We start from the raw sequence: 27107 nt of genomic DNA, 5'->3' as shown, positions 1-27107 counted from the left end.
TATATACATACACAATGGAATATCAGCCATAAAAAAAAAATGAAATCTTGCCACTGTGACAGCATGGATGAACCAAGAGGGTATTATGCTAAAATGTCAAGACAAACTTATGTTGCCAGAAGGTAGGAGGAAAGGCCAAAAGGGTGAAAGGGAATAAGAGGCACAAGCTTCCTGTTATAAGTCACAGGGATGTAGTGTATAGCATGGAAAAATACAACCTATAAAATCATAACTTTGTACAGTGACATAATTACTAGACTTACTGAGATCACTCTGTAAGGTATATAAATGTTGAATCACTTTGTACTCCTGAATCTAATACAATACTGTATATGTCAACTCTACTTCAATAAAAACTTTATCTAGCACTATGTTACATTACTCTTCCAAATAAAAATATGCTAGACTATTTAATCAAGTGATTTAGCAAGTAGTTTTATTAAAAAAAAAAAACTTGACAAAAGTTCAACTTACTGTGTTAAGATTTTTAAAAACTCTGAAGTAGATATGGCATTACGTAGTGGGAACACACTTCCCCGAGGCCCCTGTCCAGGAAGAACAAGAAGGACATCAAGATGTTCTAAGCAATTTCCTGAACAGCAGGAAATGAAAGGCTGGAGATGCTGGGGTTTTGATCAGTTTACTTTTTTTTCCCCCCTGAATAGGCTTACTCATTATTAACTGATGAAAGATAACACATATGATATTAAAAACTAACATCTAATGGTTCTGTCATGATTGTCAGTTAATGCTCAAGTAGGAAAAAATTTCATTTGGTCCCTAGTTTTATGGGAGGACGGGAACCTATCCATCGGATTATTTTAGAACTGCATCACATTTTACATTATTAGCATTAATTGCAGAGAGCTGCTTTACTGTGTCACATAATTATATCCTCCATGGCAACACTAGGCTCAATTTCATCCTGGCAAAAACTTTTTTGTTATGAAAGGAGTCTTATTTCTTTCTCATTTCCACAACTCATTCAACTGACTATTTCAATCACATAAAAATATAAATTTACTGCATCCCTCTTGGATTTTTTTTCTCCTAATGAAGAACCAGCACCTTTTTCCTAGGTGTGATTTAAATGAAAACACTACTTCAACTTTAAATGTATTTTAATGGTATGTACAGGTGTTAACAAATTACAATTAAAACGGAATCAGTTATGTTAATTCCACATAACTTAAAATCATGCAACACTGCATGGTAAAAACAACAGCTTTGTTCATATACAAAAGAGTACTATTTTGAGACTTGTGATAGTATACTGAAATTTTTTACATAAGCTTTTTGCAAAGAGTATTTTATAAAAATTTAAAGACCAGATTAATTAGTAGTTAATACATTATTAGGAAAGATAATAAAACATTAGGAAAGTGAGATTACAAGCAATTAATTTCAAAATTATACCAAGTATAGGATTGAATATAGCCTCAAGAAATAAATGCTTAGTTAAGAAAATAGTTTTGAAAAAGATCTCATATTGATGCTATGTATTAATTTTGTCAAATCAGATTATATAAATCAAGTCAAGTTTATTCAGTTAAAGAAAATATGCTATTCCTTTCTTATACTCATAAATAAGTACTTATACAGTCTTTATATACAAGTGAACTAAAAGTCCATTGTAAAAAATATACTGCCAATCCTCTTATGGTTGAAGTAGCTCTTTATCTACACATTAAATTGCATTGATGAAAATGTCCAATTTAAAACATATTCGACCAGCATAAATATTTAAGCTGAATATTATTATAAACAACAGAGGAAAACAAATTCTTTTATTTTGTCACTGGACAGCAATCTACTTCTCAGCTTAGAATGCTATAGAAAGGCTCAACATTTAATTTCATAAAATCCAAAGCCATTAAATTTAGAGTAAACAAAGTGAATGGTTTCAAAGTGCATAATTTCCAATTCATCCACTGTAGTATTTATTCGATTCCAGTTCATCCACAAGAAGATAAAATGTACTTAGCTATAAAAATACTAAGGAATGTTATTGAAAAAGAAAGGCTATTTGGTAGAAGTAACTACAAAAATAATTAGTGTAAATCTTTGTAAAGCTTTAATGCAAGAACATCAGTACACTTTCTTTCCATTAATCTTAAAGCATGATCATTACCAAGATTTAAAATTTCCACCTTTCAAAAACTTGAAAAGAAGTTGCAACTAAGTGTCTCTTCAAAAAGTAAGCAACAAGAAGGATCATGCAGGTGTTAATCTGCTAACATTTGGGGACACTGATATCTGTGTTGAGCTGTCATCGCTGGTTCCACTAGCAGCAATTACAGGCAAGGAGTTACTCTGAAACGCAGGTGTAGAACAAGCAGTCAAGTCAACATGTTCATCTTCACCAGTGTCTGAATCTGGTGTTGTGACTTCGCTGTCCTGAAGCCCCAGAATCTCACAGACTGCTTGTGGCAATTCCTGAATATGAAAAACAAAACCATCATTCACCATAGAGGAAAATTAACCACAAAGCAACACTTCTAATTAAGACTACACTGATTCCAGAATCTGAATATTTGTTCTAAGAGTATAATTGTTATGTCCACTCACAAACCTTCCTCTTCACTCCAAAATGAAATCCTAACCACTTTTTTAATTAAGTGGTTTCCTGATCTATTCTGAATTAATTGCTCTTCACCCCACCCTATCACACCACAAACATAGTTACTAATATTTTATCTTTATTATTAAAAGTTACTAATATTTAGCATTTGTTTCATTCTCCTTATTTTTCTACTATCTTATTCATACTTTTTCCCTCAATATACAAAAGTTCCTTTAAAGGTAAGAAGGTACCACTGATATGTTTTGAACAGAATAGTTACCAAATAAGTGTTTAAACTGAACCAAAATAAGCATTCGGAACCATGAACAAATGACATGATCAAATAAGAATTCTCATAAAAATGCAAAAGGCAAAATACATTAATGATTTGAAATTCAGATAATCAAATTAGCCTTGTTTTCAAACAAATCAAGAGCATGATATATAAATATAATGGCATGGACTAATCATTTCTGATTAGCATCTGTCTTTTATTTAGAGACACTACATATTTAATATGAGGTCCTATTCTGTATTCACTAAATCAACTAGGGAATACATACCAATGCTTAAATTCTACAGCCTCACCTAGCCAGTGTGGCTCAGTGGTGGAGCATCAACCTATGAACCAGGAGGTCATGGTTTGATTCCCAGTCAAGGCACATGTCTGGTTTGCTGGCTCAGTCCCCATGAGGGGGCATGCAGGAGGCAGCCAATGATTCTCTTTCATTATTGATGTTTCCATCTCTCTCTCCCTCTCCCTTCCTCTTTGAAAAAAAAAAAAAAAAATACATTTAAAAAAAAAATTCTACAGCCTTGCCGAAACCGGTTTGGCTGAGTGGATAGAGCGGCGGCTGGAGAACTGAAAGGTCCCAGGTTCAATTCCGGTCAAGGGCATGTACCTTGGTTGGGGGCACATCCCCAGTAGGGGGTGTGCAGGAAGTAGCTGATTGATGATTCTCTCTCATCTATGTTTCTAGTTATCTATTCCTCTCTCTTCCTCTCTGTAAAAAATCAATAAGAAATGTTGTTTTTTTTTAATTCTACAGCCTTGATGGTTGTCACAGAAATGTTTTTATTACTTTTCCCATTTTTGCCTTACTATATAATTTCATCCAGCATGGTTAACCAGCTCTCTTCAATTACACGTTGTAAATCTATAATGGTAAACAAAATGCTAGCCAATGCTTTGAGTCTGCCTTCAACTTGCTAAAAATGCCATTTATTTATATTATTTCTAAGAAGAAAAATTTATTCTTGAACTCAACCCACCAAAAACAAAAACAAAAATTCTTATAATTATTTAAAATTCTGTATACTGTGAGCCCTGGCCGGATGGCTTAAATGATTGGAGCATCATCCCATACACCAAAGGTTGTGAGTTCAATACCTGGTTGGTGTGTGCACTGGAGGAAACAAATCAATGTTTCTCTCTCACATCAATGTTTGTCTCTCTCCCTCTCCCTCCTTCACACTCTCCCTTTCTCTCTCACCTTCCCTCTCACTAAACATATTCTTGGGTGAAGATTAAACACACACACACACTGTATACCTTGCATTTTACCATCTGTAGAGAAATTGCTTCTGCCTTGCACAGTACATCTTCTACATCAATTTTCATGGACAATTCATTAATATGCTAAAATGAATCAATAAAATAACAATAAAAATTAGAAGCACTGTATGTTCTACTATATAAATAATTACCACTTATATTTTACTACAGATAAAACCCTTAAAATAAAAATATTCACACACTACAAACAACCAGAACATTTAATACATCTTCTCTTAGATTATTTCCCCTTTTAAAGCTAAAAAAATAACTAAGCTTATGGAACATTAAATCTAACAGCTGTCTAAAGTCTGCTATCTTAGTTATAAGCAAAATAACAATATTCTTCTAGAAAACAAAACCACAAAAAAAGTGTATGTTGAATTTTTTTCTCTCCTAATTACTCAGATAAAAATAACTGGCCAATATATAATTGGTAAACTGTCAGTCCCAAAGTCACTGACAGAGTTTAAATTACTCGAGGGATTCAATAAATCTCCAAGAAAATGTTTTGTGTATCACACACAGAGGAAAAAAACAAAATTAAATAACTACCTTAAGTATTTCATTAAAACCATAATGCTTTTCCATTATTTGCTGCTTTTCTGATTCCAGAATAGCACAACAGATAAGAAGATGGAAATTTTTACATGGTAGCTCAGTCCACATTACCTATAAAACAAAACAACTATTTAGTAAACTATAATAATTCTAAAACATTTTCCTCATATATACAATGTTAAACTCTAAATGCCTTCTATGCAAAGCAGAAGTTGCCTAGATGAGGTAGTCCACCAGTTTTCTAGTTAGGAAATGAGGGGAAGAGAAGAAAAGTCTTATCTTTATCTACAAAGTAATTAACATCAAACTTAACATTTTGTGAACACAATGAATTCCAAATGTGGCTCTTTAAGTAACTACAATAAGCAAATCATCAAGTCTAACCAATATGATGAATGGTATTAATTAAGGAGCCATAGCTATGAGGTTAAGTTTAAGGTGTAAGGGTTAGAGGCATTTTCAATAATGTCCTGAACTTTCAATTACATGCTGTTTCTCACTTTTAAATCACCTTCTGTCTCTAGAAAACTAAATCCTATAAGAAAGATTCAGTTACACAATGCATGGAATTAAAAACACCCACAGACAACTCTACGTTTTAAACATCATATTATATGTCATATATTGTGACAAAAACTGAATCAACTACCCCAAATTTATACCCACATGCATAAATGTTTAATCAATAGCTACACTTCTTCCTAAATATAAGTAATGCCCTCAAATTTAAGGCCTTAATTTCCCCCTGGTTAATGTACCTAATACCGTAATATCTTATCTGGAAACATAAAAAGACCCATATAACCATACTATTAAAGCATACTTAACATGTTTTCCTTTCTTTTACCAGGAGTAAATCAAGTTGAATAATTTTCAGACTAATCCAATTTTTTAAAGTTTAAATGAAATTCAATTAACCTCCAAGGGTTTTCACTTAACATCCCAACATATTTGGTAAACACAGATTAGGAAGTTACTCTAGCTATGTGATAATAATATTCTCAATTCATCCTTTAAAAAAAGTTAAGATACTAATTTAACAAAATTGACAGACTTTAAAAATACGATTTCAGGTCAAGAACACGCTAGTTTTGCCTGGCTGGTGTAACCCAGCGAGTGGTTGGGCATCAGCCTATGAACCAAGAGGTCACCAGTTTGTTTCCCAGTCAGGACACGTGCCCAGGTTTCGGACTCAGTCCCCAGTATGGGGTATGCAGGAAACAGCTGATCAATGTTTCTCTCTCATGGATGTTTCCATCTCTCTATCCCTCTCCTTTCCTCTCTAAAAATTCAGTGAAAAGATACTTTTTAAAAAGAATGTGAGTTTTTCTTGAAACTGGTTTCCTCATCTGTCAACTACAGATAGTAGGATGTTACATTATTATTCATATTTTGCTCTAACTTAAGTTTCTTTTACAAAGCAAAATACAAGTCTGCTCCCTCGAAATATCTCAAACTATACAGTACCATCTCAACTGATTCACCTGCTAAAACGTCCTTGAACTCTACAACCTATACCAGAATATGACAGAGCCTCACACAGTCAAGTCTCCCCAGCAGAGAACACAGACACATATAGTCTAGAGAACTGGATTTGGGGGACCAACTAGCCCCAAATCTCATAAGGATTATAATTTACAGAAAAAGACTCCAAAGACCAGGTATTCAGCTCAAGATCATTCATTTTAAGAGGAGAACAAACTATCATAATTTTGAAACATACTTGCTTTAGAAATTTCAGTTAGACTGGTATAATCAATTTATATTCTATAGAATAAATTGTTGTTTTCCATAATAAATATCTGTATAATTTAAGAACTTACCTCCCATAATCGAAGAATATCTGGAAAACTAAATTCCCTTTTAAATCTGATTAAAAGCCATCTGAAGCAAAAATACAGGTATCCAGAGTCCTGAGATTCTATACAAAGGGGGAAAAATATATATATGGCTTACTCTCATGCTAATTAACTCAGAATAGAATGACCTATTTCAAACTCAAATTTCTCTATGCATTTTAAGCTATTGAAAGTTCTATAAATTTGTCTTCTACTAATTAAAGAAAACAATTCAAAGCTTGCAGGCTAACTTATTTAAAAGAAAACAACCAATAACAACCAATCATTCATTTTAAAATAAACTGTTTTAAGACATAAGTACACAGACCAGCCAGCGTGGCTCAGTTGGTTGAGTACTGTTTCATGAGCCAAAAGTTGTCAGTTGAATTCCTGGTTAGGGCACATGGCCTGGGTTGTGGGTTTGATCCCCATAAGGGGCGTGCAGGAGACAGCCGATCAATGTTTCTATCTCTCTCCCTCTCTTTTCCTCTCTCTGAAAACAATAAAAGCATATTAAAATATATATATTTAAAAGAACACAACTACTTTAAAAAAAAAAAATTTAAGACATAAGCACACAAAGTGTGGTCCCACACTTTTATTCCTCAGAGGAACCCTGACAACAGCAATAGAGCATATATGTCTTTAAAAGAGTCATTTACATTTTTTCCCCCTATGAATTACCCTACAATTTGCTGGGTATAGTTCTGATTCACTGCCTTACCTAAGTAACTGCAAAATCCACTGTCCAACAATCGAAGTAAGGTACTTAGTTGAATTAGCTGGGTCTTCATGCCTTGCATTTGTTCCTCAAAATTCTGGTGCTTTATAGAAGGAAATACATGTTACCATATAAGTAGTATTTAGTAAATATTTTATAGTACATAATTAACTAATAATTAAACCATAAGTCTAAAAACAAATATTGAACTCATACATACTGACATTTTTTTTAAATCACAACAAATTAAAAAGCTAGAGCAATAAGAACACATATGTAATACCTTAATCAATAAAGAAAAATTTTTTAAAAAGCTAGAGCAACATTAAAAAAGAGGGAAAGAGAATCCTAAGTCTCAAACTTTGGATTATTTTCCCTCTATTTTCGGATTATTTTCCCATCTAATTTCAGGTTATTTTCCCCTTTGATTTAGATAAAAAAGAATATGGAAACAATTAACTATAGACTGAATGACATACTAATTTCTGACATCGAATAAGAGATTTGATGAGAGGAAACACATTTGGAAAATAAACTTTCATCAAATCACTTCCATTTTAAAATATTTCTTCAAATTATCATATGAAAAATCTATTTTAGCTTTAACATGTGTCTCATTTTAAAGAATTAAATATTTCATAGATTTGACGACATTAGGGAAATCTGCAATATCAAAACCATCTTCATGGCAACACTAGAAGATTATATGCATCTTGCACTTTAAATCTCTCACAAGATAGGAGACATCTGTAATAATGTCAACAATTTTCTTAAAATGTACCAAAGTATAAAGGTTATATAATGTGTGTTAACACAAAAGACTCAATCCAGAAGCAGGTAGGACTAAACTAGACATTAAAAAAAATGGAAATGTACAACAACTAGATGATTGGATCAAAAAAAATGGAAATGTACAACAATTGCTCTTCTCAGTAAATCTGTTTTTGTTTTGAAAAACTTTCCATTTTAAAATGTTATACATGTTAAGGTGTAGTATGTTTACTGTTACTTTAAAATGAGTAAGTATAAATTTCTCAGTACTAGCTCTCATTCAATAAACATCAATAGATATAACCCACATAAACAAATGCTTTTGGGGTACTCAATAAGATTTAAGAATGTGAAGGGGTCCTAAGATCACAAAGTTTGAGAACTGCTATGGTTTACAAAAATCTTCAAAGTTGAGTAAATTCCCCACCAACACATCAAAGGAGAATGGGAACCAAAATAAATAAAAGGCTTCTTAGATTAGTCTTATCCCTTTAAAATGTGCACCAACCACTCTTTGGTGACCTACTACCCTACCCCTTGTGAAAAGCCTAAGAACATTCCCTCCCTCATACTTTTTTATTGTAGTTTTAGAGACAATAGTGATGCTGTATCAGAAGTATGTATCAGATTAGAAATCACCCATTCTTGGTAGAAAAAAAAAAAAAATGAAAGGCTACTGATTCTCAATAAACTTTAATGAATTAAAGAACAGTTTAACAGACAAACATAAAGGTTTAAGATATGATTCTCATAGTTTTTATCTCCTTTTCTCTCTAATATATATATATATATATATATATATATATATATATATATATATATATATATATATATATATATATATTTTTTCTTTTTCTTTTTAAATATATAGTTTCACCCTAACTGGTTTGGCTCAGTGGATAGTGTTGGTCTGCAGGGTCCCGGGTTCAGTTCCAGTCAAGAGCACATGCCTGGGTTGTGGGTTCAATCCCCAGTAGGGAGTGTGCAAGAGGCAGTCTATCAGTGATTCTTTCTCATCACTGATATTTCTATCACTCTCGCCCTTCTCCCTTCCTCTCTGAAACCAATAAAGAGATATTATTTATTTATATATATATAGTTTCTTCATATTTACCGCCTGGACTTATATGGGAAAGGCAGAATTAACTCTCTGATTAACCGCATTATTTTTGTTATGACAGACAGTTTGGGAGTACCAACATGGCTTCCCCACTGCTACCCACTCAGCTATAAAAAGAAGCACTCCCAAAATGGCAGAAGCCAACTTTGAAAAAGAAGCTATTCCTGGAGAAGAAATAAGATCTATATGAATATACAAAGGGCTTCAACTGTATCTATAAATAAATGTGTGCACACATATGCATACATACATTACATATATGCATATTACATATAATGTATACATGTATATACATTCTATGGGAATGGGAGGTGAGGAGAAAGGAGGGACTAAACTTTATGGCAAAATGAATGGTGGGTATAAGTAAGTCCATTAGATCATTTTCCAAGTGTTTCCATAATATTTCCATAACCGATAAGGTCTGTGCCTACACCTACATTAGATGAGAGTAAATAACAAAAGTAGATCTATAGATATTAAGCCAGCCATTACATAAGAAATAACATGTTATATGAAATAAAGCCATAACACAAAATGAAATCTAACAACTGCAGCACTGATTTAAGGGCACCAAAACAATAGCAATACAGTAAAAAATAATTGTGTAGATTTTTGAAATTGCAACATATTGCCCTTTCATTCAAATATTGGGGGGGGATGTTAGTAGACAATATATTAAGAGATCTTTTTAGAATAAAGACTAGAAAAGTCCCAGACTATCCTCAATGAAAAAAGAAAACACAGAGAACATTTACTGTGAAAAGACAGAACTTGAACCTTCATATACAAAAAATAATAGATTATAAGTGTATATTAGAGGTGGTCAGAAAGTAATCTTTACATTTGAGAACTAACTACGTGCAGCACATACACGAGTGCACTTGGTATCATAAGCCATTATACTGGAACATGCCAATATTTCCTCGGTTTTATGAAAACTGTAATAATAATAAACTAAATGCTGTATGCTCATGTTAACTCTTGGAGTACCCACTACTGTATAAGTTGAGGTCTAAACTAAGCACTGGGGAAATATTCATGTGTTTATTCTACAAAAATCTGTTGAACAACAATCTCATATCAGGCATTGAGAAAATTCTGGAAGCATACCAGAGAACTAAACTAGTTAAGCAAAGACATGGACCCTTTTATCAAGGAACAAACTATGTCTCTAGTGAAAAGAGGATAAACAACAGAAACACAGGAAAGGCAGACAAGAGTTTTTATACAATTAGTATCAGTACAGACCTTTGTAACAAATGCCTCAGGTTTCTAGAGCACTTAGGAGTGATTGGAACTAAGAAGGTAGATAAAATCAATAAATCAAAAAGGTAAGGAAGACAACCTATGATATTACTACATTACTGCAATTAATAATCTTTTCAAATAATTCAAAAACATTAGTGTATAGTAAAAACAAACAAACAAACAAAAAAAAACCTACATAATTTGTATATTTATCAATTTAATAGCAGAAGATATTTTAAAATCATCAAATTTCATTATGTATGTGAAATAGGAGCAGGAGAAGTGAGGATGAGTTGGATCCATGATGAGACTTGAGTAAATAGACGAAAGTGAGAAAAATTGCAGGGGAAAGAATTGGTAAGCAACAGGGGAGGAATAGAAGTACCAGGTGTACCAGTTAATAATGGGGATTTTTAAAATCAAAGAAAACATGGTTATTTCAAGAGAAACATCAAAAGTGCTTTATTCAAAGTAATGTCCACTGCTAACTACACATTTCCCCATCTTTCAGGTAATTTATGGATACTGTCCCAATAGAACTTTTCTTGTTTTGAGGCAAACCATTCAGAGACCCAGTTTTCCACTTCTTCGTATGTTTTGAAGTGCTATTCAGAAAGTGTGTGTGCCATCGATTGAAACGTGGTAATCTGAAGGAGCAAGATGTGGTGAATACAGCAGGTAGGTTAATACTTCCCAGGCAAGAACTTTTAAGGTGTCTTTAACTGGTTTTGAAGTGTTTGACAGTGTGTCACCATGAAGCAAAAATACTTTGCTGTCTCTTCTGGAATATTCTGGTTGTTTCACGATCAAAGAGTGGTTCAAATTGATTATTTGTTGTCAGTTGCGATCAGTATTAACAGTTTCACCTTGTTTTAGAAGCTCATAATACACTATATCTTCCTGAACCCAAATGCAGAACATTGTCTTCTTTCTGAAGCGATTTGGCCTTGCAGTCGATGTTGATGGTTAACCTAGATCAACCCATGATTTTGTACATTTGGGATCCTCAAAATAAATCCACTTTTCATCGTCAATCACAATTCGATGCAAAAAACTTTCTTTTGTGCCGCTAAAGCAACATTTTACTGATGACTTTTTCGTTTTCCATTTGTCTTTCGTTCAGTTGATGTGGCACCCATTTTCCTTCCTTTAAAATCTTTCCCATTGCTTCTCAATGACTGGAAATTTTTTGCTGAGCAACGTTTAATCTTTCTGCAAATTGCTTTTGAGTTTGACACACATCTTCAACCAATAATGCTTGTAATTATTGGTCTTCAAACTTTCTCAGTTGGCCTGTATGTTCTTGTCTTTCATTATGAAATCATCACTTTTAAAGCATTTAAACCAGCGTTTACAAGTGTCTTGAGATGGAGCTTCCCAAAGTATTCACTATAAGCTTCCCTAAGTATTCAGCTGCACTTTTCTTCAAAATAAAGTAATGAATTATAACTTTCCCCAAATGCTCTTTTATTGGCACAAAATTCGACATTTTTAAGTGTAAAAACATCTACAAATAGATATAAAACTTTCAGCAAAGTTGACACATGACACATGAAGTTTTGAAGCTTGTTGTCAATACAACAAAACAGCATATATATCAAGTCACATATACGTCAACATACATATAACTCCATCTACTGAAAAAAATCCACATTAGTAAATTAACCGGCACACCTAGTAATCGAATTAGAAGGGTACCACTTCCAAATTCCACATTTGTATTTCAGAAACTCTAAGCTAAACCTTATATTGCTAGGAAACTTCATATCCAAATGACTTCATATTCAAAATCTTTATCCCACTGCAAGCAAGCAATTTCAATATCCGACTTCAAGACCCATCATGAAGTATATCAATCTTATTCTGAAACAGTAAAGTGACCAATGTATTGATCAAGTCTTTGCATTTCATATGCCTTTATCTACTCTTAGACCCTCTGCTTTTTTTTCTTTCTAAATGATAACTTGAGAAGACTGTTCTGTTTTATTTCCCTGTTACACTCTCTCTGTACTACTGTCCTAGAACTCCAATGCCAAGATAGAACAATGATGATAAAATGTTCCTTGTAATAATAAGTATATATAGACATAGTTCAACTCTCATAACGACATTTCTGAGAAAAATAATAGTGAATTACTAAGAAAGTGTCAGCGTTACAAATAATTCAAACACATCTGGAGAAAAATCAGTGACAAAATCCAAATGTTCACAAAAGGCAAGGATATTACTTGGTGTGACTAAGCTTTATCTTTGAAACAGATGATATGAAAGTTCAACTACTTCACAAGAATTGCATTAATCTATTTCATCAATATTCTGTAATGACTCATGGCTCTTCTGCAGAATATAAGCATTAACTGATATTAAAACCTGATTATTCCTGTACTGCAGGCACTTCCTATTTTTTGTATTACAAAAACAATGTCGGCATTTCCAAGCCTCTTGAAAAGGCTATTTAAAAAACAAACAAACAATAGGAAGCAAGTTTTTAAAGTCCCATCATAACTGACTAAATATAATTCATTCTTTTATATAAGAACATTATACAACTAAAAATTCAAATTAGTTTTTAAAGGGGGAACCCCGTTCTTACCATTTGGTCCATGTAGGAGGCAAAGCACCAAAAGGCATCCACCTCATTTTCCATCACATATAAAAGAGGAGAAAGTAAATCACTCATTCCTTGCACATATCCTAAGAGGGGGAAAAAAATATGTCTCTGAAAATGTAAGCTTTATGTATCCTTCTGTGCATGTTACCACCATTCACTTAAAACTTCATCTTTTCTTTGGTAAATATTATGTTCACCAAGAGGGGAGGAGGAAAAGAAGGACGGGAGGGGAAAGAAGTCTAGCAAGGGGGTGAGAAAGATGCATTGTTTTCAATTGAGATGTCAAGCATTTATCTATCTTCCCGTAGGTGTCTTAGTGTAGACCTCACTATCAAGAGTGGGTAATATTATTAAAGAACAGTGTGCAAGCCCTGGCCTGGTAGTTCAGTTGGTTGGACCACTGTCCAGTACACTAAAAAATTGCGGGTTCAATTCCCAGTTGGGATATGTACAAGAGGCAACCAACTAATGTCTAGTCTATGTCTCTTTCTTTCTCTAAAAATCGATAAACATATCCTCAGGTAAGGATAAAAAATAAAAATATAAAAAATAATGTGCAGCCCTAGCCAGTTTGGCTCAGTGTCTACTCTAGAGCATTGGCCTGCAAACTGAAAGGTCCCAGTCAAGGGCATGTGCCCGGTTTGTGGGCTCAATTCCCAGTAGGGGACTTGCAAGAGGCAGCCAAATCAGTGGTTCTCTCTCATCATGGATGTTTCTGTCTCTCTCTCCCTCTTCCTTCCTCTCTGAAATCAATGAAAATATATATTTTTAAAAACAGCACACAAATGTATTAAATAATAATAATAATGTGCAAAAGCATTATGAGAAAGAAGAGAGGTAAAGAGGAACATCAATGTAAAAGTCCATACTCAAAAGAGATTGAATAGTCAAAGTGAAAAAATATCAAGGAAGATATTTGTAAGTCAAGGTAAAGAAAGCTGCCAGGCCAGAATAGTCAACAGTACCAAGCTGTCCTGAATAAGCCAAGTAAAAATACACACTAAAGATGATCCAACTGCTTTAGCAACCAGATCGTTGGTAATCTAAATAATAAAAGGAGTCACAACAAAATTATCTACCTCTTTTAAATAGATAAAGCTATGTCTTCTTTCTTTTCTTGTTAGCTATTCCCAAGTAATGCTACCCTGTTTCCCCAAAAATAAGACCTAGAGCATGGAAAGATAAGACATCCCCTGAAAATAAGACCTAGCGCAACTTTGGGAGAAAAAAATAATATAAGACACTGTCTTATTTTCGGGGAAACAGGGTAGCAATTGGGTTTAATCCAATGAATATGTTGTGCCTAAAATTGCCATTTTAAATACCTTTGTCTTATGCTGTTAAAATGTTTCAGTTATGACACTAATTACAGCCCTTGCTTAAAAGAAAAATTGCAAAGTTAAAGAATCAGGCTCTTAAAAATGAACAAAAAGTCTTAGTTCTACTTTTCATTTAAATATGTCAAGCTTCTTATTTTTTATACCTTCAGTTTTCTTAAGTGTTTTACAATTAAATTTCAGATAAGACATAAATACTTAAACCAACAAAGGGACAAGAATGCATTCTAAGCCTTTTCCCATACATATTATCATTTAACTTTGATTAAGTTCATACATTTGTAAAAGTTACAAAAAATTTTTTTCCCAATGGCAGCTTGGAAAGTCTGTGGAAACAGATGCAAAGCTTACATTTTTAACATTCATAAAAATCTACATGTACTAATAAAGCCATCTGAAGAGTATATATTTTAAAAGGGAAGAGATTATTTCTGTTAGAAAGGATACACAACTCTGCATCACTCTTATTTTGAAAGACGATGTTTTTTAAAATGACCCAGAAAGCATATAAGCCAGTCTCTAAAAAAAAAACCAAAAAAACCAAAAAAACAAAAAAACAAACAAACAAACAAAAAAAACCTCAGATTAAATGTGTAACAGAGAGGCACTGAGGTCACTTCAGGATTTCCTTACAAATAAACATTTAGCTCCACCTGCTCGGAGCCTCTTTTCTATCATCTACTCCTGTAGCTAGTCTCTAATCAACCTACATATACACTATGCCCTGTGGGAAAGTATGGCTCTACTCACTTTAGCACAAAAGAACACATGGGTTCCCATGGCAGGCATCCAATGGAGTTACCAAGACATTCACAGAAGTGCCAGAAAAGACATGTGACATGATATCTAAATGTAAAGATTGTGACATACTTATTGCAAATGCTTTTTTAAAGTAACAAACACTTGCAATGATTAATTTTGTATCAACCTGAGTGGGCCACAGGATGCCCAGATATCTGGTTAAACATTATTTCTGGGAATTTCTGTAGAGGTGTTTCTAGAAGAGATTAGTATTTGAATTGGAGAAATGATTAAAGCAGATGGCCCTCCCCAATGTGGGTGAGTGTAATCAAATCCATTGAGAGAGCCTGAATAGAATCTCTATTATAAAAAACTCTTGATCATGATGCCATCACACTGTAACAACCAAAGACCGATCACAGGGAGGCATGCGCAGGTGGGTGGGGACTTTACCCGGGGTACCGCAGTGCACCAGGTCTTGGTCTTGCGAGATTTCAGGCGCTGGGCCCTTACTAAAAAGATAAAGGAAGGTTGAATTTGCTCTACACCTGGTAGCTTGAGCTGGGACATCCAATATTATCCTGCCTTGTGTTGCTGGGTCTCATGACTTCACGCATCTACATCACTGCTCCACAGCTCTCAGCCCTTCAAACAATACCACCAGCTTTCCTTGGTCTCTAGCTTACAGAGAACAAGTTGTGGAATTTTTTTTTTTTTCACTTTTTCTGGTGTGTGTGGGGGGAGAGGGGACGGAGGGAGGAGGACAAACACATATAATCTTAATGGTTGTTTCTCTGACAAACCCTAATACAACACTTAAAAAAAAAAAAAAAGATTAAGTAGGTTGAAAGAAAGATTAAATTGTTATCAACAAAATTTTCCTACATGGCACTCACATAGTGAAAGCATTGTCAAATATAAAGGTTAAATGAATTAAAGCATGAAAGAAATTTGATCTGAATTCAACAAAGTGCTAAAGAGTACTTACTTTACTGGGTCTAACTGCATGTGGTCTATAATAAAAATATTTCAAAGTGTACTATTCAAAAATTTACAAAGCACCTTTCTGGTATGTGTGTGGGGGATGCTTTATTATAAAGGTATAATAAAATTTTCTAAAAAGCTAATTGAATCCTTTAAGTCTTCAGCTTTCATATAGCATCACTACCATATTTCTTCTGTAAGTAGTATCTGAAGCAAGTAGTTAAATTAATCTTTGTATTTTAGTTGCTTGTAATCTATTTTATTTTATACATGATGTTAGTTGGGATATGCCAAGAGTTGCGGGGGTAGAATTAATGTATAATTCCCTTTAATTAAAGAAAGACTAAAGCTGTTTAAATTAGCATTCAGTGACACTCAGAGCCTGCACTAGTGCTGACTGATGCACATCTTAATCAGCACTACTACAATTTCTGAAGTAGTTCCCTGAAATTATTTACATAGCAACTGTTTCAGTGGAGACATGTGAGAAATGATATCCTTACTACCCTAGTGTATACTCTCACACTGACAAGAAACATTTCATCTATATCTACCTTAATTTTCCAGGTTAACTGAATTTTAACCCTTGAGTATCAAATTTTAAATACTCTTAGGAGTTGGAAATAATATTTTTAAATAAGACAGTCTCTGATTTCATATATATATATATATATAGATATATAGATATATATATACACACACACACACATACATATATATATATATGTATGTCTTATTTAAAATATATATATGTAAATGAATATAAAGAGGTAATATGCAAATTAGCCAGGACGCCATAACATCACGACCGGCAGGCGGAGGCTTCGCACAGATGGGCAGGAGGGGACTGCGTACACAGTGAGGCAAGCCATGGATGGTGCAGACACGGAGAGAACCAGGCCTGCCAGCATGCCAGCAGTCCCACCTCTGAGCGTGAGCTGCGGAGGAAACACCTTTTCTGACCATTCATTGGCTAAGCTCCCCATATGCCACTGGCAGTGTTCTTGGTAACTTGGGTAATAAGAATCCAAGGTGATCTAGGTTTTTCCACCTCACTCCTGGAGGAAAAAAATGAAGGTTCGCTTCTAGAGGGGCTAAGAAATGTCATATCCTGTCCTAGCCGGTTTGGCTCAGTGGATAGAGCCTTGGCCTGCCAAAGGCAAAGTCCAGGTTCGATTCTGATCAAGGGCATGTAACTAGGTTGTAGGCTCTTCCCTGGCCAGAGCCCAGGTCAGAGCTCATGCAGGAGGCAACCAATCAAAGCGTCCCTCTCACACTGACGTTTCTCTCTGCCTTTCCTTCTCTCTCCCACGCTCTCTAAAAATCAATGGAAACATATCCTCAGATGAGCATTAAAAAAAAAAAAAAAAAGTCGTCAAAACCGGTTTGGCTCAGTGGTAGAGCATCGGTCTGCGGACTGAAAGGTCCCGGGTTCGATTCCAGTCAAGGGCACGTACCTCAGTTGCGGGCACGTGCCTTGGTTGCGGGCACATCCCAGTAGGGGGTGTGTAAGAGGCAGCTGGTCAATGTTTCTCTCTCATCGATGTTTCTAGCTCTCTAGCTCTCCCTTCCTCTCTGTAAAAAAATCAATAAAAATTAAAAAAAAAAAGTCATATCCTATGAAAGCGACATCTTGAAAATGCCTAAAGAAGGATGTCATTTTTTTGTGGTGAAGGGACTAGAATCTGTTGATAAAAACACCTTGGCGGCTGCAGCAGACAGCAGGGGCAGCAGCAGCGGGGTGATGGGAGCAGAGCCTTCCCCTGATCAGCCCAGTAGACTCCTGCAGAGGGAGACCAGACTGCGGCTTAAAAGAGCAGGCCTAAGCCATCAGTAGGATATCTCCTAAGGGCTCCTGGATTGGAGATGGTGCAAGTCGGGCAGAGAGACCCTCCCACCCCACCCCTGTGCACAAATTTCATGCACTGGGCCTCTTGTATACAGTATAATTTCACTTTTTATTGGTTATTCAGAATCATCATTATGAACACACCCTAAAAAAGTTACCTGATATGCCCTAGGTGTGAATTCTTTGAACTAACTAAAATTCAGTCCTCCTTGAGTTTTTCTAACTGCTTTTGATAATTTTTGTCTTCTGTCTGCTTTTAATCATTTCTGTCTCCTTCCTCACTATTAATAAGATTATATTCAACCCAAATAAACTTTATATCTACCCAGTCTATGGGCTAAGAAGTCAAATAATCAAATATGACAGAATCACTTATAAGAGTTTATTTATAACCAAGATGCTTTGCTATGAGTAAAGGGCAAGAAATTTGGTCCACTGCTTTATAAAAACTACCTTGGCTCCTCACAAGACCAGACTTCTTCATGGAAAGCTTGCTTATGTTTCAGATAACTTAAGTATTTGACCAGAAAGAAATGTGGGGTTAATATAAACAAACTAAAAGAGCAATTTATGTAGTTAGCTGGTCTGGGCCTATGCCCTGAAAAAAAATCTGAGCATTCAGGAATTCCTTCTGAGAATATGAATAAATTCCTACCTCAAAATTCTTACCTGAGAATTCGAGGCAAAGCCTCTTGCTCCCTAGGAATATGGCCCTATTCCCTTCCCTACAGTGGTAACAGAAACCAAACTGGCAAACAGCCAGGGTGCTGAATGTATACTGACAAGAAATCCAGCCTGAAAGAATTGGGCTTCCACTCCCCAGTCCAATATTTAATACTTGTGCAACCTTAAATCACTCTCCAAACCACTATAGCCTTATGCATAAAGTAAGCATTATTTTCCCACTTCTTCCAAAGGCTATTAGAATCCAAATCTAAATCAAGAATGACAGCACTCTATAACCTGAAAAGCACTCTACTGATATGTCTTCAATTATCCAATCTGAGGCTCATTATAGGTATGGCAGACAGAACTGGCGAAAATTTAAAGAGAAATCTGTGATTTAACTTAGTGTCACCAAAGGGGCTGATGCTTCAAAGATCTACAAAGAGTTTACATCTTTCCCTAATCTTATCTAATAAAAGAGTAATTTGCAAATTAACCATACCTCCACTATACCCACCAGACACACCCACCAGCCAATCAGCGCAAGTATGCAAATTAACTCCAACCAAGATAGCTGCAGCCACAGAGAGCAAAAGGGAGGCTTGGGTTTCCCAGGCAATGGAAGAAGCCCAGCTTTCTGCCTGCCCTAGCGGCCCCAGGCCTCCACTTCAGGCTACAAAGTTTCAATTATAGAAGGTAAACAAATCCAAACAGAAATGGCAGCAGCCAGCCACAGAGCAAGCAGAAGGCTTGGCTCCACTCCAGGCTACAAAGTTTCAATTGTAGAAGGAAAATAAATTCCAGATACCAGGGCCTCTGGTTCGGTCGCCAGGGGGTGTGGCCAGCCTGCAAACCACCACAGGTCCCTCACCCAGGCTGCCCACGCCCCAAGGAAACCCCCACCCTGATCCGGGATACCCTTGAGGGCAAACGAGTTGGCCCCCACCAGGCACCAAAACTTTATCCTAAATAATAAAATCGTAATATGCAGATTTACCATCACTCCAACACACAAGATGGCTGCCCCCATGTGGTCAAAGATCCTGCCCCCATGTGGACACAAGATGGCCACCACAAGATGGCCATCAGGGGAGGGCAGTTGAGAGGGACCAGGCCTGCAAGGGAGGGCAGTTGTGGGTTATCAGGCAAGCAAGGGAGGGCAGCTGGGGGTGACCAACCCTGTATGGGAGGGCAGTTAGGAGAGACCAGGCTGGAAGAGGAGGGAATTTGGGGGCAAACAGGCTGGCAGGGGAACAGTTAGACATCAATCAGGCTGGCATGGGAGTGGTTAGGGGGTGATCAGGCTGGCAAGCAGAAGTGGATAGGGGCAATCAGGAAGGCAGGCAGGTGAGCAGTAGGGAGCCAGCAGTCCTGGATTGTGAAAGGGGTCTCAGATTGGAGAGGGTGCAGGCTGGGCTGAGGGAACACCACCACCTCCTACCCCCAACCCCCTGTGCACAAATTTTGTGCACCAGGCCTCTAGTATACATATAAGAAGCCAGGAGGATTTCACATAGATACAGTGAATAAAATGTACCCATAATTCAAGGTTCATTTGGGATTAAATTAACCAAATATCCAATTACCTTCTCCAAAAGATGTTTCTAGGTATATTAAAGTAACCTAGAAAACATCTATTTCTACTATCCTCAACTTGAGATCCCTCTCATGGTAGATATACTCAGAAACTTCCTATTGCTTAAACTTAAAGGTTGATGCTTAGGGAATTTGTTCGTCTTTTAAAGAAATAGCTCAAGTTTACTTGCCCCTTAAAATATCGGTTTCTTAGGTTATCTATCCCTTAGCATCCCTTCCCAATGCAATCCCTAATTCTGTTCTCCAGTACCAGTCTTTTCAACCTATTTTTGAAACTATAATAGACAAGCAGTGCTGATAACTCTATAGGGCATATAGTCCCTTACTAAGAAAAGAAAGTAAAGTTCTACAGGCTCTACAGAGTTATCAGCACTTCCTGTCTAATATCAATATATCAAATCAATACATTCCTTAACAAGGGAGAAAGCATATCAAACAAAGGTTCTCACTCCACAGAACCCTAATGTCTCAATAAATTTTTCCAAGTTACCCCATGGCTCAAAGAAACAACTAACATTTCCATTTATTAAGTAGTTAGATCCAAACAACCTAAGTATTTATGCCCTATGAACTTAGCATCTGTTGGGCATTACACTACTTCTCAATCCTTGAAATCCAATTGGATACCACCATCCTCATTCCTGTTCCTAATCTATTTTCACCAGTACTTGCTTATCAGAGCAAAGCTAAAAACACGGCTTAACAAAGATTTAACTTCAGCCCTGGCTGGTATGGCACAGTTGGGTATTGTCACATGCACGGAAAGGCTGCTGGTTCAATTCCCAGTCAAGAGTACACGCCTAGGTTGCAGGCTCCATCCTGCATGTAGGGGACATGCAGGAGGCAGCCAATTGATATTTCCCTCTCACAACAATGTTTCTCTCCATCTCCCTTCCCCTCTCTAAAAATCAATTTAAAAAAATATTTTTAAAAATGTACATATAACTCATCAGAAGTAATGTGGTGATCTAATTGAAATCCTGGACTATTTCAGTTAGTAGTTAGAGCTGTGTCCTATAGATGTCACTATATTACCCTAAAATTTTTAAAATATCCCACATTGTCTCTCAGTTTTGGGGGGGAGAGGCAGCTAAAATATCCCACATTGTCTCCAAGACAACATAGTGCTCCTCAGTGCACAATTTGGGAGCCATAGCCTTATAAATTTCCAGTGCTCTGTAGAACAATCCCTATAAAAAGTAGGCCACAGAACTACTATATACATATGTCTAACAGGTTAATAAATTAAAATTATTTTTTAAATTTTTTATTGATTTCAGAAAAGGGGGAAAGAGATAGAAACATCAATGATGAGACCACCACCACCCTCCCCCGCGAATGTCCTATACTAGAGATTGAGCCCGCAACCCAGGCACATGCTCTGACCAGGAATGGAACCCTGATCTCCTGGTTCATAGGTTGACACTCAACTCTGAGCCATGCCAGTATTAAAAATGCTCAACTCAATACTTGTGAAGAAATGGGGATGTTTTATACAACAGGGTACAATCTAACAATAGAAGATGGCCAGTTTAATAAGAACATTTTTAAAATGTATTAGATCAATATTCTAAATCTTTTAAAATTCGAAATTAAAGAACTTACCTAAATCAAAATCATACATACAGTAGGTCATCAAAATGTCATGAAGCAAAATTAACCCTGGATTATCTTGGCCTTCATAAAACTTGTTTGTTCGATCTGTTCTGTTAACATCTTTTTCTGAGGAGGAAAATCACATCTATGAAAACCTTTTAAAAAACAGATTTTGATAAAGCTCACATCTTGTAAGTACAGGATTATTTTTCTTGCAATTAACTTTACTCTATTGCCAAGCCTTTACTTAATAAAAATAATTTATCAGATTCCATTTCACATATACAATAAAGTAGCATTTTGGAATATTTTTCAAAAATTAGCTTACCTATCCATGAGTATATTTTAAAATATTTTCCATATATATCTAAACACAGAAATCTTTTAATTTAGTAGACAATATTTCCAAATAATTAAAAGCAACACTAGGTAGTAATTCACATTAGTTAGCAATAAAATGCCAGTCATGATGCTTGTAATTAGGCAATATTATGTGAAAACAGCAATGAAAAAAGCTACTATGCAATCAAGCATAATCAAAGAGATTTGTCTCATTCGTATTTGCTTCACTGATTTGTCATGTTCCATAATCATCTTCAGGACAAATTACTTCCTTATTCTCATAGGTACATTATTCAGTATATATATTAGTATAAGCAATTTATTTTAATTTTGGAAAAAAATGAAAATCTAATAATAAAAAAAAATGAAAATCTAATCTAATAATTTTGCTGAAAATTATTTCATAACTTTAAAAACAGATTTGGAAACATCACCACAAGAGTATCCCAAACTATACTGACAATTCAATTCACGGACCTATTAAATGCATCTTGGGAAAGACTTTATAATTAAAAAGAGCATATCTCTAACCTAAATCCCTCAGGATACTGGAAATTTTTAAACTCAAAATGATAAATGTACTTTATAACAAATCCTCTTTAAAAGTTGTGAAGAAATGGGAGTGTATTAACAGAGTAAAATCTAACAATAGAAGATAACCAGTTTAGGTTCTGAAAGAACACTTTTAGAATGTATTAGATCCATATTCTAGCTTTGTTATAATATACTTCATAAGATTTAATAAAGGAAGTATATATCTATAGAATTGTGAAGTAAGAAATAGCAATAAAAGTGCTATAAATGTAAATTTTTATTTTAAAATGTCAAAATATTTCAGTCTCATATTAGTTGATAAAAAAGAGGTACATAATAACTTTTTTTATTAACTTAAGCACTATTTACATAGCAATAATGCCAATACAGATGATCTGACTAAACAGGTATTTTAAACACAGTAAAATTATTTGTACCCTCAATATCTGTACTTTTTCTTCTTGTATATTTCTGTCAAGCAGAATACTTTAAAAAAAAAAAGGTATTTTATAAAGGAAGTATTTCTAGAAACTATTTCTAGAAAAACAATTATTACTTAAGGTTAAAACAAAAACAAAAAACCAACTCTCTGTCCAACCTGATGTAGCTAAAAAGACTGAAAAATACAACCATGCCGACTAATCCCATTTTACATTCACCATCACTAACCTTTCTTACCATTCCCTCTTCGATTCATTTAACAATTGTTAAATTCTCCTCTCTTCTCAAACATCCAACACGTTACCTTCCACCACATCCATATTTCTTCTCTGACTTCATTAGTTTCTATACTCCACCCAACGCACTCCAAAACCCAGGGATAGAAACAAGTCTAACACATGTTTCTTTCTGCTTGGATTGTCCTTCACCTAGGTATCTACATAGTTCACCAATCCCCCTTTTCGAGTTTCCACTCAAATATCACCTTTTCAAGAAGATGACCAAAAGACTCAGCAGCAGGCTGCATGAGGGGCAACCAGGCTGGCGGGGACATACACACACACACACACACACACACACACACACACACACACACACACACACTGGTACAGTTGAGGGTTACCAGGCCAGCAGGAGGCTGAGGGAGGGAGGGGTGCAGTTGAGGGTGACCAGGCTGGCATGCAGAGGCATTGAGGGGAGATCAGGCCGATGGGGGGGGGGGGGGGGGGTTATGGGCAACTAGGCAGGCAGGAAAGCAATTAGGAACCAGTGGTCCAGGATTATGAAAGGGATGATCCTGAGGGGTCCCAGACTGGAGAGGGTACAGCTGGGCTAAGGGGACCTACCCTTCCCCCCCCTTGCACAAATTTCATGCACCGTGGTCTCTAGTTTGGAAATAAGTCTAATTCTCTTAATGCAAAATTCTATCATTCATCTTTTTTTAGATTAATAGTTATTCAATTTGCAAAAATTTACCAGAATTAGCTATCTGGAGTCATTTAATGAATTAAAAAATAAAATATTTTCATACTAGAGGCCCAGTGCACAAATTTGTGCATAGGTAAGGTCCAGCCAACCGGACCCCAATCGGGGTGGATCGGGACTGGGTCTGTTAGGAGGAGGAGATGGCAGAAGTTGTCTGGCTGGCCAGCCCCATCATGCACGATCAGGGCTGGGCCAGCTGGGGGAAGGGGCCGCGGGTGATTGCCCAGGGAACCCCACCCCTAATTGGGGTTAGAGGGACTGGCAATAGGGAAGGGCTATGGGCAATGGGCCAGCCGGCCTCACCACCAACGGGGATGAAGGGTGCAAATGGGACCAGCGGCCTGGGGATGGGCCCATGTGTGGTTGGCCGGCCGGCCCTGCCCCTGATTGGTGGGAGGCTGATCTGAGATGGGACGAGGTAGGGGGAGGGACTGTAGGAGGTTGACAGGCCAGCCCCATCCCATATTGGGGTGGGGGCACCAACTGGGTGGGGCTGGCATGGGGGAGGAGCTGCAGGCCAATCAGGGTAGTGGGGACCCATTGGAAGCATGGCCAGCCAGGAGGAGGGGCTGTAGATTGGCTGGCCAGCCCCGCCCCCTACGGGGGGGAGGGGAGGGCGATCAGGGGTAGGCCAGACTGCGGGGTGGGGGGCTGCCAGCATATCATGGTGGGGCAGGCTGATCAGGGGCAGGGCTGGCCTGGGGGAAGGACAGCCAGCTCTTGATCTGGGTGTAAGAGTCTGATCAGGGGCAGGCCAGTAGGAAGGAGGGGCCTCTAGGTTGGCCAGCTGGCCCCACCCCCCGCTCAGCCAGTTCACTGGCCACAGTGGGTGTCACAGAGACCAGTTGTTATGGCCATTATGGTCGCTAGCTTTTTATATATAGAGAGAGCGAGCTTGAGGAGATCTGAAAGTATATAAACCAAAGCCTATTTAAACATAGTTATCTCTGGATGACAGAAACAAACTAATTCTAATTTTTTCTTTTCTCACCTATAGTTTCTAATTTTTCATGATAAACAAACAGTTTTTAAAATAAGGCAATTATCATAATGCAATTAATTCAACAGTAAATTTAAGTAGTTTTTACTATTTCACATTTTGAAATTAAAATACGTAATATACCAGTATTTATAAATATATTAACTTCATATAGCTATTTGAAGAGGAAAAACCAATAGTAAACTCTGCTAGGCTGGGTTGGCTCAGTAGTTGAGCGTCAATCTATGAACCAGGAGGTCAAGGTTTGATTCCTGGTCTGCGAACTCAATCCCCAGTGGGGGTGTGTCAATCAATGATTCTCTCTCATCACTGATGTTTCTATAGTTCTCTCCCTCTCCCTTTCTCTATGAAATCAATAAAATATATTTTTTAAGAAAAATAGTAAGCACACACTCTAATGTACTCTTGAATTCTGACCTTTCTTTTCAGTCCCAATTCTATAACATATATATACTCAGTTCTAAAATCTAATCAAGATTTTAATGTAAACCTTTCTCGTGCACTTTCAAAATTAAGAAAAAATTACCAATAAGACTTCTATAATCTCTTAACCTCGAATTTCTCTTCTCTTGTTCCTCGCTGACAGATTTCCACTGTAGTTTCATCCTGAAGTATTCATCACTATAGAAAACAATTTTACACCAAAAACAGCTTACTTTGAACATTTTATTTAAAATTTTCAATTGAGCTTTTCTACAAACAATTTATCATAGCATTTATAATGCTAGTAAGATGCAAGTTATTAATGATACTGAAATGTTTAGTTATAAAACAAAGGAAAAATAAAACAACCTTATACATGTCATAAATTTTGCTTAATCTACTAGAATAATTTAGGTATAATTATAAGGAAACATTTACCTTAAACCTTAATATCATACCTAAAATTATTCCAGTCATTAAATATTTAACCATGAAAGTGTCTGAGTAATTACAAGTACAAATCTACAAACTTTTTAAATGTGACAAGTTTACTGCATAAACTTGTTAATGTAAAAATGTCTTAGGAAAACTGGCAAAAAAGTTGAAAAGAAAAGAATTGTTTAAGAGTTTAAATATGCACATTAATGATTAGGAGTGAGCTTTAAGTTAAAATCTAATGAATAAGAGTGCACCTGGAAAGTTGTTCTGTGTTGTTGTGTTTTTTTTCCTTTTCCAAAATCTAAGAGATTATTTAAAAATAGAAACACTCTTGCAAAAAAAGAAAAAAAGAAAGATCAATTTACGTTACAAGAGCACAGAAAAATTAAAGATAATTAACCTAAATAGCAAATACACTTTTTATGAGCTATTTTATAATCTCATAATAAATTACAAAAATAAATTAAGATAAATGAAATATTTTAAAATCCAAATCTAATTAGCTTTTTTCAAGTATTCAAAATATTTGTACATAACTACAACGAGGTCCGTCTAACAAACGTTTCTGGTTTGAAATAATTATGGCATTCATAATATATTTTTTACTATTACAAAGCTTACTTAATAAAAGTTCACTATGAAAATGCATACAACCCAATTTTCCTATTATAGTAAATCAGGTGCTATGGAGAGGGGACATATAGAGGCAATTGATTTCTCTGGTGAACACAGCCATTCTTTATACTCTCCAAGGCTTTTAACATGATGATACTATTTCCTCGTATTATCATGTTCCCATATTGTTCTGTTGCCCACCAGTTGTCATCTCCACACATTCATCTATCACAAGATACATAAAAGGATCAAATTTCTACAATATCTGCCTTCATTTAATTTCAATGATAATTTCTTGTCCGTAAGTTTTGGGGTTTTTTAACTCGAGAGTAAATTTTGTTTATGGTATCCTCGCAGTGAGCTCAAGGATACCTCCAAACACAATCTGTGGACTCCCTCATGCACCTGCACTGGTGGGCATAAGCTTTAAATTAAAAGGATACAAATAAAATTACTTTCTCGTATCCTACTCTAGATATTCTAAATAGTTATCTAAAAACCCTTTACTGCCCAGCCAGAGTGGATCAGTGGCTTGGCAGAGCATCAAACTATGAACCAGAAAGTCACTTATTA

At 35.9% G+C, this 27107-nt stretch overlaps 1 protein-coding gene and 1 pseudogene across 3 annotated transcripts in view; both read right to left on the bottom strand.

Annotated features, from left to right (window-relative positions):
- Window positions 1-656: 656 nt before the first annotated feature.
- Window positions 657-27107, bottom strand: part of TBC1D15 (TBC1 domain family member 15) — a 71425-nt gene continuing 44974 nt past the window's right edge. For 2 of the 3 annotated variants that reach the window (XM_036455708.2, XM_036455709.2), the window contains 8 exons: window positions 25585-25679; window positions 21767-21883; window positions 12971-13071; window positions 7242-7341; window positions 6503-6600; window positions 4674-4790; window positions 4116-4202; window positions 657-2436 (listed from right to left, as the gene is read on the bottom strand). In XM_036455708.2, the coding sequence (XP_036311601.1) occupies window positions 2215-2436; window positions 4116-4202; window positions 4674-4790; window positions 6503-6600; window positions 7242-7341; window positions 12971-13071; window positions 21767-21883; window positions 25585-25679 (937 nt within the window). In that variant the 3' untranslated portion in view covers window positions 657-2214. The remainder of the gene's footprint in view (window positions 2437-4115; window positions 4203-4673; window positions 4791-6502; window positions 6601-7241; window positions 7342-12970; window positions 13072-21766; window positions 21884-25584; window positions 25680-27107) is intronic. The other variant, XM_036455710.2, reaches the window with a different exon arrangement.
- Window positions 25585-26935, bottom strand: LOC118728442 (annotated as a pseudogene).

The sequence above is a fragment of the Pipistrellus kuhlii genome, unplaced genomic scaffold, assembly GCF_014108245.1.
Source record: "Pipistrellus kuhlii isolate mPipKuh1 unplaced genomic scaffold, mPipKuh1.p scaffold_m20_p_3, whole genome shotgun sequence".
Taxonomy (NCBI): Eukaryota; Metazoa; Chordata; class Mammalia; order Chiroptera; family Vespertilionidae; genus Pipistrellus; species Pipistrellus kuhlii.
The sequence above is the reverse complement of the archived record's forward strand: the minus strand, read 5'-3'. Positions and strand labels throughout refer to the sequence as shown.